At 46.6% G+C, this 21241-nt stretch overlaps 1 protein-coding gene across 3 annotated transcripts in view; it reads right to left on the bottom strand.

Annotated features, from left to right (window-relative positions):
- Positions 1–21241, bottom strand: part of camta1a (calmodulin binding transcription activator 1a) — a 335172-nt gene that overhangs the window by 157796 nt on the left and 156135 nt on the right. For all 3 annotated transcript variants that reach the window (XM_069659849.1, XM_069659850.1, XM_069659851.1), the window contains exon 4: positions 19649–19716. In XM_069659849.1, the coding sequence (XP_069515950.1) occupies positions 19649–19716 (68 nt within the window). The remainder of the gene's footprint in view (positions 1–19648; positions 19717–21241) is intronic.

Raw genomic sequence — 21241 nt, 5'->3', positions numbered from 1 at the left:
ATGCCTTCCAGGATGTCAATGTCCCTATCAACAAGACACAAATGGTCACCCAGTGGTTTGAGCAGCGTGATAACCACATTAGCCATGTGTCAAGGCTCTCTTAATCACTACCGAGGATGCCATTAGCGCATTGATGGGATATTCTCTCGCAAAGTATGAGATGGCATTTTGCACTGTCGTCATTAAGATGGAAGGCCCATATGATCATGCAAATTCATTATGTAAGCAGTGATTAGCGTTGACCTTGCCCCGCACGAGGTGAGCGGTCTGAAACAATGCCAGAGAAAGCTTCCCGTAACTACACAGCCAATAAGACGCCTGTATACAGAAAAGAATAGATTTCCTTTTGAAGTCAGACAGGAGGATTTTAAGCAAAAAATATCAAGTAATTACCAAGGCAAGGTTTTTATAGTTTTGTACCTTTTATGTAAGAAAAACATACCCTCTAGGGTTTAGGAGTTTAGCCAGATTTCAGCAGACAGTACATTGGATCTGTGGGAGGAATTCCAGCCTCCCACGGCAACAGCAACCGATCCAACCGTGTTGGTAGTACCAACATTGTGTTGTGTTACTAGAGGACGAGTTGATGGTGCGGTGCGGCCCTGAGGGAGGGTCTGAACAGTATCAGAGCATCGCTGTGGGAGGCAACTCCGCTCACACCTCCCTTTGCGCGGACGTACTCAAATTTACACTTCTACCAGTTTAGCAGCTCCAGTGCTAATTATAAAATTGAACTGCAACAATGACGTAGGTGAGCCTTGGTTTAATGCACTGTGTTACAACCTGATAGCTGACCGAACGATTCACAAATTTGGTCCTAACATGACACGGCCTGGCTGTAAATCTTCATTCACGGCCTCTGTAAAAAGAGCAACACATAAAGGCTGCTCACACAAGCTTAAGCACCCATAGCAATATTATTGAATCACTGATGAGACAAAGACATGCAAAAGTTCATACATCAAAAGGTATATGGAGCCAGAGACGTATTTCTATTCGATTAAACCACACCCACAAAAACACACACACATAAATTGAGAAACACACCCTCCCTTCCTCATACTCCCTCTCTCCCTCTGTGTCCTCTTCAGACATTCAAGCTTTCACAGGCTGATCAATAGAATCCAGCAGGCCACAAATACAGAGAAGAGGGTGTGTGGAAGGGGGGGGGGGTCCCACGGGAGAGACAATAAGGACATTGAGAATAAAAAAGAGGCACACAAACAGAGACGTACACAAACACATACACACGATCCGTCCCATATTCCCTCGCCAAGCGGTGACGTCAGCCTCCTGTTTAAGACACAGCCCACCTAATGGAGCATAGCCAAGGCACGATATGTGTCTTTGTGTGTGCAAGTGCGTGTATGTGTGAAATAATGTTGGGCTGAGAGAGTTTACCCGCGACGGCAGAGGCAAGGGAAGGACACACCACTACAGTGGAACGCACACAAAGTCAAGCACAATAGCCATTAAATCAAAAGCAATCTCTCCGCTCCTGGCAATTCATACCCAGAGTGCTTTCACACATGCATGTAGCACATACACACAGCTGACAAATTCCACTATCCACTACACTGCATTACTATTAGGTTACTGCGGAAGTGTGGAAAGAAATGTGGGATGGAATGAATGACATTCCAACAGTACATCCTCTCCAAAAGTGAACAAAATGTGTCAGCAGTGGGAGTATAAAATCTCTGAATGAGAGTTTTTTGGCATAGGAGATATGGAGAGAAATCAATTTCAGGGCCAAGTATGGTGCCAAGGACGTCCAGAAGGGCATAGCTCTGTTGATCTGTTCATATCAATTTGCTCTCTCCTGCAGACGGAGAATGCCACGGCGTGCAGCGCTGCATCTTTAAGGAATATCGCCCCGATAACGGTGCCATAAAACACATAATTTTACAGTCAAACCATCTCTGTCTCAAATGCACTTGGAGCGGAAGCCATTTTCAAGCAACATAAAGTTTAACATGGCGCTACATCTGCCGAGCCGCTAGCTTCCACGCTACATGGGACTGGGCGATTTAATTAGGGGACATGGGATTTGTGCGTTTGAGCCCCGCCCTCTCGATCAGGTTCCTCCTGAACCTGCAGCCAACTCTGGAATCGAACACTGCAGACTGAATCACATTATCCAGCATGCACTCTTTCTGAAGTTGAAAACTTTCTAACTGTGTCGTAAAACGCTGCAGCTAGTTCGCATCAGCCTTTTCCTAAACGGTGGAAGATATTAGGACGTATGTGATTTCACCCTCCATTATTACGTGACAATGTTAAACATCATGAATAATTTAGATGTAGTTATTCTCATGGCCCATTATGGGTGTTGTTATTATGGCAGAAAATTGCTGCTGGATGCAAAAAAATATTAATAGTGAAGTATTTTGATTGTCCAGCTATCTTGTCTCACTGGTACAGAGCAGTTCTCCCATCTTAAATAGACATTTTCTACATGAATACATATTGAAAATGAGCCCATTCAGAAGCCGAAGCAATATCACAAAAAATAGCTCGAAAATAAAGTCGAGATCTAGATGAGCTGCTTTGATAGTCATTAGTCGAGTGAGAAGTCACTTTCCCCCAGCTGAGATAACTTTCTGAACAATATTGCCTCCCCTGAAAAAGTCATAAAGAAAATCTCTTTTAAAGTTTCCCCTGATCTCTAATGGAGCCTCCCTCCACTGAGCATTTCAACCACCTGAGTGAGAAGCAACCAGATCACTAATGCATCCTAATTCAGACTGTATAGATCTCAGATTGTCAGGGGGTAGAAATGTTAGATTTTTTCCTTGACCACGTGAAAGCAGGCTCCCGATATAAATTTCCTGGATCAATGGTGATGGAGGGCTGAGAACCGTTAGGGACCTTACCATTTTGTGTTGTGAACTAGATGCACATCTGTGATCACTATGTTCTGTGGAGCCTTACTAAGAGCAAAACGATCTATGCACAGCCTTAATAGGGAAACATGTTAGGTGTTTAAACTACTGCAAACACTGCCTCGTAGAGACGGGCTGGTCTGAGTATCCAGAAACTGCTGATCTACTGGGATTTTCACGCATAACCATCTCTTGGGTTTACAGAGAATGGTCCGAAAAAGAGGAAATATCCAGTGAGCGGCAGTTCTCTGGGCGAACATGCCTTGTTGGTGGCAGAGGTCAGAGGAGAACAGCCAGACTGGTTCGAGCTGAAAGAACAGTAACTCAAATCACCACTCGAGGTATGCAGAAGAGCATCCCTGAATGCACGACACGTCGAACCTCGAAGCCGATGGGCTACAGCCGCAGAAGACCACAACGGGTGCCACTCCTGTCAGCGAAGAACAGGAAACTGAAGCAACAATTTGCATGGGCTCCCCAAAACTGGACAATAGAAGATGCCTGGTCTGATGAGTCTCGATTTCTGCTGCCACGTTCGAATGGTAGCGTCAGAATTTAGCGTGAATGGCATGAAAGCATGGATCCATCCTGCCTCGTATCAACGGTTCAGGCTGCTGGTGGTGTAATAGTGTAGGGGAGTATTTTCTTGGCACACTTTGGGCCCCTTAGTACCAATTGAGCTTTGTTCAAACAGCACAGCCTACCTGAGTATTGTTCCTGACCATGTCTATACCTTTACGACCACAGTGTACCCACATTTTCATGGCTACTTCTAGCAGGATAACGCGTCGTGTCACAAAGCTCAAATCATCTCAGACTGGCTTCTTGAACATGACGATGAGTTCACTGTTCTCAAATGGCCTTCACGGTCACCAGATCTCAATCCAATAGAGCATCGTTGGGATGCGGTGGAACAGGAGATTGTGCAGCTGACAAATCTGCAGCAGCTGCGTGATGCTATCACGTCAATATGGACCAACATCTTTGTCTGAGGAATGTCTCCAGCACCTTGTTGAATCTATGCCACGAAGAATTAAGGTAGTTCTGAAGGCAAAAGTGGGTCCAACCCGGTACTAGCAAGGTGTACCTAATGAAGTGGCCGGTCTTCTAGGACAAGAATGAATGTCAGTCTTAGCTTTGTTTAATTGCTCCATGGGAGAGTGTGAGCCGCGACATAATGACAATCCAGATAAAGAGGTGACGTCTGGGGCTGTGCTGAGAGTCGATAGGCCAGATGGAGATAGGAGGGCAAAAGTTCAATTAAAAAATGTTGAGGGAATCATATTGTTTGCTTTAATTACTTTGTTAATTTGATGAAGCATTTACTCAGAAAAATCCTGTGTCACACTTTCTGCTGTGATAATGGAGCCACAGGGAGGGAGGGGGCGGTCGGATGGTTTGAGTGCCTTTTAAACAGCTCACCCTCTGTTTCTAAACACAACGCTCAGTATGCCTGCTCGCCCGTCCCCGACTCTCTCTTGCAGGGTGTGTAGGTAATGAGGCCCTCCTGTAGCGCCGCGCTCCACTCCTCTGTTGGTGCAGGAAAGCGCATCCCCGCCACGTCCTGACACTCCTGACAGATAGGAGCAGCGGAAAAGCATATGGCCAACGTGGCGATGCCTCCGACGCCCTCCAAACTGTCTTAGAGCTCAGGCATAATGAGCGGTAGAGAGATGAGTCAAAGTCCTACACATTGGAGACATTAGTCATCACATTATACCTCAACTGCCACAGATCGGCTGGAAAAGGAAACCCAAATCCCTAACCTCGTGTACGAGTCAAGAGAACCTGTGAATGTGTGACTTTAAAGTGGCCTAGCATGTCAGAGCAAACAGGAAGTCTCTGGGAGAGTGTATCTAGGATGACTGCCACACTTTCATGAAACAATGTGAGTTCCTGCAGATGCATGCAACAATTAAAATTTGCCGGTTCACTGGTTTAAGGGTTTGGCTACTTTTGCTGCATCACAACATGGAGTCAAGCGGCAGGCAGTCAAAGCAGAAACAAAAAGCAATGTCATTGACTGAGGCTGGAGTGAGTGATGGTGCATTGGGCCAGGAAGTGGCCGCTCCTTCTGTCAACTGTCAATGCGGTTAGTGTCCAGAAAGTACACAGCGGCTAGACTAGGTTTTAGATAAGGTGCCCATCCAGCCATGCCCTCGACATGGCCTCCCTCTGGCCCAGACTCCTCCGCCATTCTCCTTCCCCTCTCTCTCTGTCTGGCTTCTTATCCCTGACCGTCTAGACATCTCCCAGCACGCGATCCCTCACCCCAGCCAACCCGGGCTTTCTCGGCTCCTCTGCTTTCTCTCCGCTCAGGATTGCGTCACAACACTGGCTGGCTGGAGGGCTTCTGTGCACGACTACTGAAAGGGACAGAACAATGCCAGGCAATTCTCTCTCTCTCTCTCTCTCTCTCTCTCTCTCTCTCTCTCTCTCTCTGCTCAGCTTTGCATTTCAATCCTCCTGCTCGAGCACGATCACAATCCGAGACTTAGCTGAAACTTATCAGACTGTCTCGAGGGTTGACTGTAAGTGCGAACAATTGTGATGACGCAGCCTGCGACGTACACACACCTCTGAAAAACAGAAAATAACAAATGACGCTTTTAGTATTTGGAGAGGAAAATGAATGAGAACAATGTCGGAGCCAAAAGGTAATTACAGAGCGTATGGCTGCGGATACAGACGGATCTGCTGGTGGCAGAGGAACCACCTGAGCGCCTGTGATCTGACGCTTAGTCTGTAAGTTAAAAGGGAGGAATTTTCTCACATCCTCCAGTCAGTCTCTGTACCCTCGTTGCCCAACAGGTGGAGTAGGGACACCATACATTCAGATTAGCTCCGATGCAAATCCCTCTCACCCTGGTGTGGCAGAAGGCCGGGGTTTTCAGTGCATCAACGTCACTTCCTTCCGCGCAGACAAAGAGCCTCGCATCCATGACTGATCTCTATTAAATTACATGGATTAAATCAGAGATCCTTAATTAGGCCCCAATAAAAGCGTCATGTGGCTTTTGAAACCTCTGAGCATGCCATGATTGGATAAAAATATGAAAACATACTAAATGAAATTGGTTTACCGCTGAGTGTGCGCCCCATGACTCTTGAGTGGAAGAGAAAAGCAGGGGGAAATAAGTAAGAGAGAGAGAGAGGGAGGGAGGGAGGAGGGAGACACAGATGCAGAGAAAGAGCAAGAGGGGAGTCTCAGGGCGAGTCACACCTCTTTGCCTCAGAAAAGCTCTTAAATTCCATGTGCGACCTCGGGGAGAGAGCTCTGAAGAGCCAGCCATAGATGCAATGATACAGAATTTGACTGTTGCGGAGCAGTAAGCTAATACAGTCTGCCACAAGCCACGCGAACGAAAGCACAGGCGTTACACAAGGCTCCTGGAGACGAGCCAACCCCGGCGTGCTTGTATGTGTGCACAAACCTACGCGTACACACTCATAAACACTCCAGCACACACATCTGGGACTTTCGAAAAAACTGGAGCATGATGTGTCCCTGCTCCTCTGGACCCTTGCTTCTCCTGGTGCCAGGACAGCCAAAAGCTTTTAAGTGCTTTAAACTCATAATAACCCTAATGCTTAGCCTCCCCCTGTGATCTCTGTGTTTGTCTGTAAGAAAATGAAATGCAAACGAAATAGATGCAAAAATGAGCGATGTTCAGACATTCCGGGGAGGTTGCTGGGGATTTGGCGTCTGTAAAGGCATTAGGAAGGGGAACAGAGAGTAAACAGGCTCCCCGGACGTGATGCTACACAGCGACAGGAAAAGTTAAGAGAGTGTGAAACAGCGAACACACACGGGGGCACAGCACACATTGGACTCTTTATTTTGCCCTCTTCTCCTCTTGCACATTAGCTTGTTATGCTGTTTGTGATGTTTCTATTTTTGAAAACACGGGGATTGAAAAAAAAAAAGGAATAAATCACAGATCCACTGCCACAATGCATTGCAGGGAATAGTAAGCACACAAACAAAAAACAGCCCCCAACCACCTTCCCACTCGCCACTAATCCTCTCATGCCCTAATTGTGGGTGCAATCACCCCGGATTCACTTCTTCAGGGAGAGAGACAGACACAGAGAGAGAGAGAGAGAGGAAAGGCTGCAGGCTCAGAGAACAGACCACCCTGTCTTCCCCTAAAAACGATTCCCTCTGCCAGAAGACACCAGAACGGTAGGTGGTACTCTGTCACCATAACACTTCACTTGTATCTCACTTCCTCTTTGCCTCTCGATCTTCCTTTTCCTCTTCTCGTTTTATCTCTTTACTCTACTGTAAACTGCCCCAGGTGATTGTGATGGCGGTGGGTGGGGAAGGCAAATCTCTCTTTGTTTATTTAAAATAGGTTTAATATAATATTACCTAAAACAGTTAACCACTGCTCAACACGTTCTCACTCCCAACTCAATAAAACAGGGCACCTTCGTTTGTAGTGCTTAGTTTCAAAATATAACGATCTGTGTCGCACTTATTTCTGCACAAGCAGGCCAAGTTAGTTGTAATCAATATGCAAAGTCCGGTTAGACTTCCAAATAAAACAGTCAAGTTATTGATAATAACTAAGCAAAAAGTGGATAGATTTTAAAAATAAAGCATGACAACAAACTTCTCTTCAGCCCTGTGATTGACTGCCGACCACCAGTACTCTGCCTCTCGCCCAATGACAGCTGGGATTGTCTCCAGCCCTAACGCCATCCTGAGAAGGATTAGCGGTATAGATCATGGCTGGACGCATCGATGGACACACTTTTCACATATATTGACCTTTAGGCATGTAAATAACAGATAATGTATAGTGAGCAGGTTGTTATCGTGGAATAGAACCCCGACAGTGTGCGCAGGACCCCGATGAGAAGCGAAGGGGTCCGTAAACAGACCTACGTCAAGTTTACCGGACTTCTTTCTGCAGATCGATATGATTACAGTTAGCCCCCCGGATTGTGAGATTAGAGCTGCATTGCTAGCAACGGCCTGTTATCGTTAAATATCAGACCTCGGAATGCTGAAATTAACCAATCAGAATCAAGTATTTAACACAGCTGTGTAATAATTAAAACATTGCCAAACAGTCACAGTTTGGTTATGTTTAGGCATCAAATGTACTTGGTTTGGTTTATATAAGCACTGACTTATGTATGCTAGCAACGTAACATGTATAAGTTACGTACAGTTGCTAAAGCACTATGATGTAAGTAAGTTACGTACAATGTGTAACTAATATCCATCCATCCTCTTTACCACTTATCCTTTTACCATTGGGCAAGAGGCGGGTTACACTCTGGACTGATCGCCAGTCAAACACAGGGCTGATGTGTAACTAATATACATTACATAACATATAGTTTCTTCTTTAAAGAAGTCAACACTTTTACACAGTATTACACAGAATGTTAACCTTTGTCAAGTGGATTACAGTCCTGCATTTGTTAGACTTATCAATACTGCACACTTCATACCACATCCATCAATGAGCAAGAGGACACGTCTAGAAATACGACTAGAAGAGTACCTACAGCTTCTTATTTTGACGTACTGGGCCACAGAACAAGCTGCTGTGTTTGATGACTTGGTTGTGAGAACAGGTTGGATTGCTACAATAGGCCGGGGTACAAAGAAACCCCTAAAACAGCACCGAGGTTAATAAGGTTGTCTCCATTCAAGACAGGAAGCAGGCAGGTGGCTGGTACTAACTGTTGGGCTACTAATGGGAGGTTGCATCAATCGTGCCAGGTCTGCATATCAGCAGGATATGCAAGAAATCACACACACTCACTGGAGACACATTAAAACAGGCTATTAAACTCTTTGGCATTTGATTTCTTTTAATCAAAGAGGCCATCAGTCAACTGAGCAGAATCCCACACCACAGGCCTCAGAAGAGGATGCCAGAAAACAGCCAGCGACCGGTGGCTGGCTGTGTTTTGTCTGAACAGTGTTGCTACTGCTGGGAAGGCTGCATTGGAGCGGAGCCATGCCAACCTTTACAGCAGCCCTCTATTTCTCTGTCTGCTTCTCTGTGTCTCTCTTCTCCCCCACCCCGCTCTCTCAATGTGTCTAAATGTCCGTCTCATTCCCTCTCTCTCTTTCAGGCACAAAACCAAGGCGCACATTAGGTGCTGGTGCTGCACATTTTGATGCTTGGCTGTCACCGTATCATTGTCTGGTGACATAAAGCGCAGTAAAGCACTGAGCAGTGATGAAGTGGAGAGGTTTTAAACCTGCGCTCACTGGCACATTTCTTGCCTTTCAACCAATGTCATTTGGAGAGTGTCATCATCCCACAGTGAAAGTAGCCAACCCCCTCTCCCCAACCACCCACCCAAAACACTGAAGAGAGAAAGAAAGACAGAAAGAGAGAGGGAGATATTCCTCCTTGGCAGCTCTGACTCCATTATTCCACTGGAGGCTTGATTAGACAGAGGGGGTAATTTACGAGCCACTTCATTGGCAATTCAACGGGCACATCACCTGTAAATAATTGAAACCCTTCATGTCCATTCCGACATAATCATATCGCTATCATGTTAATGTATCCAGCAGTGCTTTGCTTTGGGTCAGGCGCAGGACTACTTTAAATCTTGGTTGACCTGTCGCCATAACTCTCCCGAGCACCTCCCTCTAGCAAACAGGAAAAAAACTAAAGATGAAGGACTGCGCTGAGAAAGGATGAAAAATTGAAAACATAGTGAACAAATACGAGTCTTCTCAGCAAGGCATTGGTGGGTCGGAGGTGGACGGCATGGATTTTTGCACTTGCTTGTTAATGATCTTTGGTTTTGATGCTGATAAGACAGATTCATCAGCTTATATATTTACTTTCTCAGAGTTCTTTCAGTCGGGCTGTGATATAAGAACAGCTGCAAGTATTGGAGGGTGGTTCATCTCTGTTTACAGATTCTACATAGAAATAGACATATAACTACGCTTGTAGTCCGAGTAATATTGACCAATCGCATCCTAATACCAGTTGGACGTGCCCAGAGAACCTCCAAAGGCGCCAAGGAGGCGTCCTAATCAGATGACTGAACCACCTCAGGTGGCCCCTTTCGATGCGAAGGAGTAGCGCCTCTAGAGCATCCGAGCTCCCTCTGGATGTCCGAGCTCCTTAACCTATCTCTTTTTTTTAATTTAAGATTATTATTTTGCCTTTTTATGCCTTTGTTTTAGAGAAAAGACAGTGGATAGTGGCGGAAATGGGGGAAGAGAGAGTGGGGATGACAGCAAAGGGCCGAGGGCGGGAGTTGAGCCCGGGGCCGCTGGATCGAGGACTGTAGCTTCTGTATACGATTTAACTCGCTGAGCTAAACCGGAGCCCTTACCCTATCTCTAAGGCTGAGCCCAGGAACCCTTCGGAGGAAACTTATTTCGGCCGCTTGTATCCGCGATCTCATTCTTTTGGTCACTACCCAAAGCTCGTCACCACAAGTGAGGGCAGCCTTCAGGCTCAGCTCCCTCTTCACCACGACGATCCTGTACAACGTCCGCATTGCAATCCGCCTGTGAATCTCACGATCCATTTTACCCTCACTCAAGAACAAGACCCCGAGATACTTAAAGTCCTTCGCTGGAGGCAGAGACTTACTGCCCACCCGTTTTTCAGCAGAGCACGACGGCCTCAGACTTTGAGGATTTACCTTCTTATTAATCTCTATAAACAGAAATCTGCAGCAAGTTCAGCTAACAATCCGTTCGAGATCAACGAGCCTTTTAAAAGTAGTGTTCTTCTCCTCTTGAGGACAGACCTGACAAAGCTTCATTTTGACTTTTTACTAATCTGCATCATGATGTTGAAATTTCCGCAAAGGTAAGACCCGCTAACCGCTGGCTACACGGCCGACATGTTCACCGTTGTCCCCGTAGACTGTATCGTCGTCAGACTACAGCCTTTGGGATCTGAGATTGGATGGCGGTAGACGTTGCAGAGTTTTGGGAGACAAGGACGAGTAGAGGAATAAAACCCTTTACTTTTAATCGTTGGAAATTGCACCCTCATGGGAATTGTCTCTCTTTTAATCACACCTGTACTTTAAAAAAAAACTTGATATAGAATTGATGGCTATTTTTCTTCAATTTAAAAAAAGTGATTAATATTAATCATCCAATCTGAGATGGTTCTCACCTTTCCTGCGCACACCTCTCAAATGCGACAAAAAAAAAAAGACTTGAATAATTTATCAATTGACTTATATTTGAATTGATTAATTCACTGATGCAAAATTAATACATGGCTATCCTCCACATTCCACCCACTCCATCCTCTCCCATTTTTAACGAAGCAGTTAAAGTCGTAAGGGTCTTGCCTGGGGTAAAGTAACTGACTGAGGAAGTAGGCACAGGGAGGGAGGGAGGGAGGGGGCGTCTAATACAAATGTACAGTAATGAAGACGTCTCATCACAATCAACAGGCTAACTATGCTCCACAGGAAGACGGAGAAGGAATACCCAGAGTGTTTCATGCCCAGTGAGCCAGGGTTTCTTCAGGGAGCGGCCTTCTGTGATGTTAGGTAAGAAAGGAAAAGAAGACAAACAGGCAGGAAAGACAGAAAAGGAGGGATGGAAACAGACTGATATTCTTTTTTTGGACTCTAAATGACGATGAGTTGCAACGGGTCATCGTTGCCATTTGCCGTTTTTACACATTGAGCGGTGCCACGTGGCAGCCCATCATCCTCTGTACTTCCTGTTCTGTGAAGCTCAGCTGGGGCGAAGAAATGGGACAGAATGTGTGCCAGTGTGTGTGTGTGTGTGTGTGTGTGTGCGTGCACCCATGTCGTGCCTGTTCTTTTCTGGTGATTCACCCAGCACTCTGGCAGCCATCCAGGACCTATTTTCTCCTTTTCTTTACATAACAGCAAACGGTATCACTGAGGCCCTGCGCCCTGTCCTTTCCCTTCCTCCTCCTCCTCCTCTTGTTCCTCTGCCACTTCCTGTTCCGCCTCCCCCACCCGTCCTCCACCTTGCTTCATGTGGGGGAGCTTTTAAGAGAACTTTGCGTTGCTACCTGGTGTTACTGTGCCACCCATGGGATCGCGAAGTGTCCAGTCCGGAACAGACGTTCTCGGACCACACCCAAAGCACAGAGTGGCGGAGCAGATTCCAGGGTATGGCGTGGGGGAAATGCGTAGGAAGAAAGTCTGTTTTGGAGCGAAATGCCCCCCAGAGCTTTCTAAAGGCCCAGGATCCGGGATCCGCTACACCATATGCCTACAGGACAGCACCCAACTGGGCACCGGGGCGTGACGGGCTGAAAATAGGGACTCGCAGTCACAATCCTCAAAGTACCTGCCAACATACGGCCACTCGGCACCAGCAGAGCAGAGTGATGAGGTGGAAGAGGACGGTACAAGAGGGGGTGGAGAGCAGAGGGGGGTTGAAAATAGAAAATCAAGGAGGTGAAGGGAGAGGAGCCGAAGAGAGTTTAGTTTGGGAGGGATGAAGGTGAGGAATGAGGCAGCGTGTCTCCGCGTTGAGAGTGTCCATGTGTGTGTAGGAGAGGTGTGTAGGCAGGGTTTAGTGTCTGGACTGCTCAGTGACTCAGGTGTGAATAATACGTTAAGTCTACATTACGTGTGCGCGAGTGTGCGTGTGCATACAGATCACAGGGAAGTGCTGGGTCGGGGTGTAGGGCTGGTCGTCTATGTGGCTGAGGGTGTGCTCTGCTGTGTCTGTGGCCCGCTCCATGACAGCCAGCCTGCACGCTGCTCACCGGTGCAGAAGCGCTAATTGAATTAAGTCTTTATTATCAGGCTGCAGAGGCAGCACTTCTCCCCATCTCGGCCCGCTTGGCTGACACTTTCTCCTTGAACACCTGCTTGACATCAACTTCCTCCTCTATTTATTTATCCCCTCTCTCCTGTGGCCAGCCACTGGCTGCACTCCTTCCTCCCCTCCTCCTCCTCCTCCTCCTCCTCTTCCATACTGGCATAGTGAGCGAGGCTAGCTTGTTTTTCATGCTGCTGCTTCATCTACCCGTGCTGCACAATATTCCTTAAACCTTAGAAATACAGAATCAAGTATCTTCCACTACAGTGCTCTTTTAAAAAGCTCTACACCCACACAGGTAAAAAACATACCCTCCACTTCAATGTGTATTACCATAGAAAAAGGGACACACAATAAAAAAGGATTAATTCCTCGAGCTGATCCTGCCCCTCTCGGCCTTCAGCAGCAGTTGTGGTGAGTGTAGGGGGAATAAAGGCGATAAAGCTAGATGATGTTCTATGTTCTATTGAATAGTCTCCGGTGGGCAAGCTGGCCAGGGTAATATACAGCAGCTGGGATGAGAACTAACATATATCTAGTCCCCTGTCCATTTCCACTAGCCTCAGGCTCAGGCTGCTTCCCTGGGCTCGGCTTGGGCATTACTTTAGAGGACAGACAAACAAGAGGCACTATTAAGTTGGCGAGGAGTCTGAGGCCCAGGCGCTCGGCCCAGCGCTGGCTGTAATCTATTGACCGTTTGCGTTCTCCCTCCCATGCCCCAAAACCACAGGACTTCTCTCTATCTGTCAGTTGAATCCATTGCTCACCTCCCTCCATCTCTATCTGCTGTTTACCCACTCTATTTCCCTCTTTTTTCTCCCCCTCCCTCTATGTCAGCTCAATCCCTCTCTATTCCATCTTTCTCCTGCTCTTTCGTCTGTTTGCGTAAATCCTCTCCCCCTCCTCACTCCTTCTCCTCCTCGCCCCCATCCATCACTATCCCTCCCATCTCCATCTCGTCCGTTCCCCTCTCTTATCGACATGTTTCCATTTTCTAAACTGCCCTCGCTCCATCATATTCACTCTTTCTTCGATGGTCATTTTTCATTTTCTCTCTTTCATTCACTCTTACCTCATGCTCTCTGAGTTCACCTCGCTCCTGTCCTTTCTGCTCTTCCCGGTGGGCTTTATTTCACCCGGGCTGCAAGGCCCCAGGTGGGCATAGCTGTCCTTGTCAGGCCTGTTGACTGGGAGGGGAGGGGGGGGGCAGCGTGGGACAGTGTCCTCCAGGGCCCGACGGAACAGCCAGGGGAGAAGTGTCACTACACAGCAAACTAAACTTTTACTCGTGATGAGTTGGGGTAAAAACAACCGAAGAGAAGAAGGACGAGCAGAGGAAGAAGATGAAGGGGATCATAGCTTCACCAAACCTCTTTACATTCACCTAGCACGTTAGCTTTTTGCATCATTCTGGCTTGATTCAGGGCCTTATGTCCTACTGTCCTCATTCCAATGTGATCTTATCTAACACCTCTTTATCTTTCATGCCTTTGTTTCTCTCTTTCTTTGTGCTCTCCCCTCTCTCTCTCTCTCTCTCTCTCTCTCTGCCCCCATGTCTCTCTCTCCTGCTGCTCCTGTCCTTTCCCACTCTCCTCTGAAACTCTGCCAGCCAACGGGTGCCACAAAGCATTAGCACCAAACACTATCAGACGCCCTTCTCAGGCACATCCTACACGTCAACCCCCACCCCCTCTTATAAACACACACACACACAGACACAGGAAGCACACCATGTGCCAGACTAGGTGACAGAAACGGGGTTTACACACAGGCCTAGGGAGGTCTTATTCACTGTGGCAGACTCACCCAGACACCACCTCTCTTATAAAATAGTCACACAGTTACAGAAGCATGCACAAGCACTCTATTTTTAATTCAGAACACATACACACACTTTCACTGGCAATTACACACACACACGCCGGCTCAATACATTCATAAATGCCTGCATATGTTCATCCCGCGCTGCGTCTTTCACATGCACAGTCACACTCCCTCAGCTGAGCGGACATGCCACGTGCATACACAAGAGTGCATTTACGTACGCACACACGATCCCCTCTATTCCAGCTCACTCGCACACATAGATCTGCACAAAATCACAGGCTCCGTACACAATAGCAAACACCATACACAATGGCAAACAAACAGTCATTAGTAGATTTCAGGCTGCCTCTCAGTTCTGCTCGACTCTGTTGTTGGTGTGCCCGCGCCTCTGGGGTGGCGCCGCTGCTGTAGGTTTTAATAAAAGCATTGTCTTTGGAAGCTGTCTAAGGGGACTCGGTTTCATTTTGGAGAGCTGCTGCTGCTGCTGGAGCTGTGGATGTGGGAGGAGAGAGGGCTATTGCGCTGGGACGTGGGGGCGGCTAGGTTCAGTGTCATAGCGGGGCCCTCCAAGGACTGGTGCTTATTGTTTGATAGTTTCAATATACAATGTGTATGTTTGTGTGTGTGTGTGTGCGTGTGTGCGTGTTCTGTGGTCATGTAAGCACATGTGCAAACGTGTGTGTACAAATTTGGGTAAAAGTTGAAGCAAATAGCTGATACTGCAGACCACAGTTGTAACGAGTCTACTGTAAGTTTGCTTTTTATGCAAGAAAGGGAAACACACACATATAAAGCAGTGTGGGTACCAGGCGGAGAAGCTCTCTCTCTGTTGTGGTTGGCTGTGTGTTGCTGTTAACCAGTCCTATAAAACAAACAGCAGAGACTTCTCCGCTCATGAAAGCGTGAGCCATTTAGGGGATGTTCAGGATAACGAGCTATCGCTATACGACACACAGGTGTCCATTAGCTCTTTGGGCTGACCAATCTGTGACACCCTCTAGTCAACAGTTTCTCCATCTGTCAGCATACAAACACCTCGGAAAAAGCCCCTCGAGGAGACATTTGTGTCATTTATGATGGACAGTGAATGTCTTCTCTCAACAGGAGCACATTGCGGCGCCCATGATGAGGTCACATCAAATGTTATCGCCTTGATTTTGAACCGCATTGTTTGTGCGCCTTTCCCTTTTTACTCTCCTCCCACAGGCGCCTTCACATCCCATCAGCTGAAGCAACATGGACACATCCTTAAAAAGCCAAAGGGAAAGAATGGCTATCCGGGAGGATGCAGGAGAGGAAAATCCTAATTGTCCCTTTAAGTGCGTTCCCTCCTGTGGAGTGAAGGTGCGGGGTAACGGCCGCCTTAAATCACAGCCTGGCCGCGGCCTTCATTAAAGCCATAATGCCAGGCTCTCCCTTTAATGGAAATGGAAGCCAGCAAGGCTGTGGGTGTAAATTAAAGTGTAAGGCCCGAGTAGGGAAAGATTTCCCCGGCTCTGACAGGTGCGGCCTGAATTAGCTGTAGTGCTGTTCAAGCAGTCAGTGGGAGAACACTGGTATTGATTTTAAGCACTGTTGCACTTCCTATCTGAAAGGGAATGTGTATTACTAGAGCTAGGCACATCAATCACTCAGCATACCAGCACTCTCCCCCCGGCACGCTGCAGATTTTGAAATGATAAACAAACAGAAACAGACCCAAACAAAAGATAACACTGGCTCTACTTTTACTGTACGGGCCTGGATGATGTGCACCAGCAGCAGCATAGTAGAGTCTGTGGATGTGTGTAATAGGTCCACTTCATCTCATCTCCTGTGTGTTGACAGGATGCCATCTCTATTCAGGGCATGTCCTGCATCGCGTGTCACCTTGGTCAAACAGCTAGCGTCAGCTCCTTGCGCTCTGGCTGTGGCCCACTCCCATGTTTACGACCTGCATGTGTCAGAGTGGCTACATGCAAACGGTGCAGCCATGCAGCACGGTGCCTCCACGTGTGTGACCCTGCTGCTTATCTCTGCCTCCCATCATGCCCCGCTGACCCTGTCTGCAGGCGCTGGCAGGGGGAGAATTAGCCTACTTAGCCTATTCCCCACAGGGGTCAACCCACACGCAGACATGCAGACAGCACACGCCCACAATCAGATGCGCACACACTCGTCCACAAGTGCCCCGAGATGTGTGATGACAAATGATAAGGCAGCACTTAACCACAGGTGTCCCAGGTTTGACCCCTCACCCATGACCTTGAGCAGAAAGCTTTTCATACAGAGGCCAGCCATCAATCAGCTGTCATCAATCACACATATACGCCGCACCCTTTCACTCCCCCCCGAACCTTTCCTGGCCCTAACATCCATCACCGAGCTCTACCCTTTCACTGACATCTGGGAAAACACAAACACTTCACAACCTCTCTCCCTGTCCGGAAACACACGCAGAGCGAACGCACACAGCTTGACCTGCAGGGTTGTCTCCTCTAAAACAAGGAATGTGTTGTTGTGTTGTCACTTGGACTGCAGGTGTACACCAGGGGCTGCTCCCTTGTGACACGTTTGCTGAGATATCAGCACCTGCACTGTGACATGACACAGAGTTGAAATCCTTGAGCTCGCCGGCAGCTGAGACCACAGCATAACAGACAGCGGTGACGGACGGTGGACATGAGCATCCAGAGGACCTTTTCGCTGGATCAAAGGTCTGTTAAAGTGTCATTTTTAGGACGTGTTGACCTTGAAGACAGCAGAAATCTGACCTTAATAACACTCTAGCACTACAGATCTTTCCCTTTAATATTTCTTCCTCAATGTCAGTTTCTGGGGTTGCCCTCCAATAGCCGATCAAATATTCATTGGTTGGGTAAAAACAAACTTAAAATCAGTCCAATATCTTTATTTTGTTTGTGTCTGTCAATATGTTAGACCTTTCTGTTACAAGCCGAGGCCTCCCCTTTAAGGAAAAAAGCCTTTGTGGGTAAGGTCCCGGGTGTGAGTTACAGAAAAACTGGGAGGATGCACGTCTATAGCAGCGAAGCTAATGCCGCTTTTGCTGTTAGCATTGTGGTTAGCAGGCGGACTGCTTCGTGTGTGTGTGCTGTAAAACTTAATTAAAGGTCATTATAACGGTTTGTATTAACAATGTTAGTTATATATTGATTTTTCAGCCCTGGAACTCAAGTACAGTCGACTACGGGCTGCGACCTGAGTGAGTGATTCATGACAGATTGACGTGATGTCTCACAATCATGTCAGTTTCTATTGGTCCAAAGGTAACATGGGCAGGAGTAAGGGACACAATATGCTTGTTTCATTGGCGCAAATGGTCATCACCTGTAGACATGCAGTTTTTAAGGATAGAGCACAATTTTATAATTTATTTTAAATGTATTATAATTACTTCGTGGACCCCCCCGGCTATGGTTTGCAGACCCCCAGATGTCCTAGGACCCCGCTTTGAGAACCACTGATTTAGCCTACAAGCAGCATGTTGTAGAGATTAATAAAGGCGAGTCTTATACGAAGTCGACAACAGCTCAAAACATCTCAGTCCAGTTTAATCAATGAAAAATCATCCCATTTTAGTGAAAGCCTCATGTGATCTCTCTGGCCTGAAAAAGTTTCTGAACAATGGCGGCTGTCCAAACGCAGTGAGCCGAGGAGAAGGAGCTTATACTGATACAACATTACTCTGGTCAGTGAATGTGTGGAGAACACCTGTCAGGTGAAAAATAATTGAATAGAAACTAAAAACACCTTTGAGATGCTTTAATACCATGAAATTTGTCAGCGAGCAGATTTGTATTAGATCGTTTGAGCTAGCTTAAATTGCTGGCGTACTAGGAGTTGCTATAGTTGTGACTGGAAAGGAGGAGTACAGAGAGATAACAGCCCTCGCTAGAATAGCTATAACAACAGACCTCAGGACAGTCCCTTGTTGCCCATAGGCTTGTTGCCCCGTGTCTCATCATGTTGCTCGTTGATGTTGATGTAAAAGTCGATACGTGTATCACCACTTTAACTGGTCGACCACTCGTCTCGTTTATGAAAACAAAACATACGTGTCATCTGAGTTTTTATAATTAAAAATGTATTTTTAGTTCATCAACGTCTTGTCGTCGTCATGGGAAAAAAAAAAGGTAGACAAACATTTATTGTCAGAATCTTCGTTAACGGAATAACACTGGTTACGACTGACTTTGGTGTCAGTTTTGGTAAATTGGAGAGGAGAGGCTTGAGGCGAAGCAGCATTCTCAATATAAAAAACATTTAAACTCAGTGCTCTTTTGGCCCAGGCTCTATAATAAAACCAGAGAATGTTTTGTAATTGGCGGCGTCTTTATGCAGAGCTATTATCAATGTCCCTCTGAGGCATTGGAAGAAAGGTGGGACGGGGAGAGCGGCGTGAGGGATGTGTTCTACGTCAGTGCGCACAGGGTCCATTTACAGAACTGCTCAAATTGCATGAACAGCCAAGTCCAGCTCACGGAAACATGGGAAGGTTTTAACATGTTGAGCTGCGTTCAAAGTAAGTTGTATACCACTGTCAAATGTAGAGGTATGTCATTACAGACCTGCATGTTTCATGACTTACACCGCAGCCAGTGCTGCCACTTACTCATTCGTTTTCTGATAATAAATTCCACGTGTTACATTTGTCAGAAAGCAAAAGGAAACTGTGTCCTTCATTTGCAAATTGGCTCCACACGTGAATGCATGAACAACTGCAACGCTGGCACCCTTCCTCTAGTTCAGATATTACATTAGCTCCTGGCATTTCGTTGCACATGTGGGTGTAGCGTCTGACCCAGACAAACACCCGCAGCCTCGACAGTGTTATTAGTGGAGTGAATGTGCAGACAAATAGGAACAAATTAACATACCATTCAAAACAGATGCTGCACCAGTGCATGTTATGCTAATTGGCTTGCTAAAAGGCAATTATTAGTCAATATTAATATTCTATCATTTATCTGCAAACTTTCCTGAGTAGCCATCAGCGGCCTGTAATATTTAACACTCTTCACTGAACTAGAAGGAGGCTGCAAGCTGTGAATAAGGAAAGAAAATATGTAAAACTACAAAATTTGGCTCCTTAAATGTAATAATTTAAGGGCTATGAATGTTAACTTCTGTTTTAAAGAGGGCAGGATTGTAATTTTCTTACCTTGTTTTAGGGGATGTCGTTAGCCATTCTTCATGCTTTTCAAATGTTATCAAGTAAGCCGCGATCTCCTGTGAGAAAGAGAAGAGAGAGCAGAGAGGAAGGGAGTGAGGCTTAGATATGTCATCTTTAATCACTGTTCTCTTGTGTTTGTAATACATCGCTGAGACTGCTTCATTGATATTCAGACAGTCTAACCAGCAGCACAAACACAGGAAAAGACGGAGACAGGGGCCGTGCCGCGGAGCTCAGGCAGGTAAATGGAGACTGGTAAAAAAAAAGAAAAGTAAAGTGAAAGACAGAAGTGGAATGCAGCTGAGGTCAGATCATCTTCCGAGACCATCTTTGTTACGAGCGCTTTGATCAGGTTCTCCTCTGAGGACATCAAGGTGCTCGCAGGAAGATTGACATCTCTGTGTTTGAGAGTGAGCGGCTTTTAACATTTTGGGTCCGATCCTCCCCCAAATCCCTTTGATCTGCCCTCGACACCCCCTCCACGGATCAATCCACTCTTTAACCTTTGAATAATAATTACACGCCAGTCTCACAATATTGACATGTGTGTGTACTGTGTCTTCAGATCCGGGGAGTAAGCTGTGTACGAAGAGATCGTATAGACAGCGAAGTTAAAAAAACTGCCACTGGTAGAAATCGAGACACTCCGAGCACTTTCATGTTTCCCGTCCTCGCCCTGCCTACTGCATCTGTCTGAGTGTAAAGGGGAACACGCTAGACCATAACCGGCCATTTTCTCACCAAACTAATGGGCAGAAATAAAAGCACTTTGGATGCTGGTAGACAACCTAATGATTAGCAGCGACAGCCAGCAATTCACTCCTCAGCAAGAACGTTTGTCAGCTTCTCCGACTGTTACAGAGAGCGAGACACAGACCCGGTGGCATCCTCAACAAAAACCTCTTTTCAGTTCTTAAAGACGTGCGTCTCTCTTGTTGGAGTGTCAACAAACCTTTATGTTAGAATATGTTGTTCAGATATCGTCTTGTCTGGTCTGTGAGGCTTGAGTTTGAAATAGCTCTGCTCTGGGGATTTTTGTTGTTACTTCTGCAGTCCACAAGGGGCAATAATGTCTCCAAACACGGCAGCTTTCTCAATTGGAAAAATATGGGACACGTGTGGCAGCACGAAGCAATCACAAAAACCCACCCAGCTGTAGTTTCTGTCTCTTTAAGACTCCATCCTTCCTCCCTTTCTCTTTACATGCACACACACTTAAAGGAGCCACTGTCAGTCAAAGCTGGTGTTCTCTGTAATCGATAAAAGAAATAATATTTGAAATTGGCGCCATAGCTGTGGAGAAAGTTGAACAAACAGCTCACTCATTCTACATTCCTACAACACCCAGAGTGCATTGCGTCCCTCCCTCTGAAAGGAACGGCTCAGCGAGAGACGCTGGAGTGAAATACTACTGTTTCGCTGCAGGCAACGGCTCAGAGCGGGACAGAATCCGAAATACGACGAGAACATACCGGCGGATCGTCTAAAAAATCTTCAGGTCTGCAGTCTACATTTCAAACCTGACGATTTTGAACGAGACATGACATCAGAGGCGGCGTCCTAGATTGAGGAAGTGTAGTT

The sequence above is a fragment of the Semicossyphus pulcher genome, unplaced genomic scaffold (genome assembly GCF_022749685.1).
Source record: "Semicossyphus pulcher isolate SPU_LCO1_2020_fin unplaced genomic scaffold, fSemPul1.0.p SCAF_13, whole genome shotgun sequence".
NCBI classification, from domain to species: domain Eukaryota; kingdom Metazoa; phylum Chordata; class Actinopteri; order Labriformes; family Labridae; genus Semicossyphus; species Semicossyphus pulcher.
This window is presented reverse-complemented; position numbering and strand designations above follow the sequence as displayed.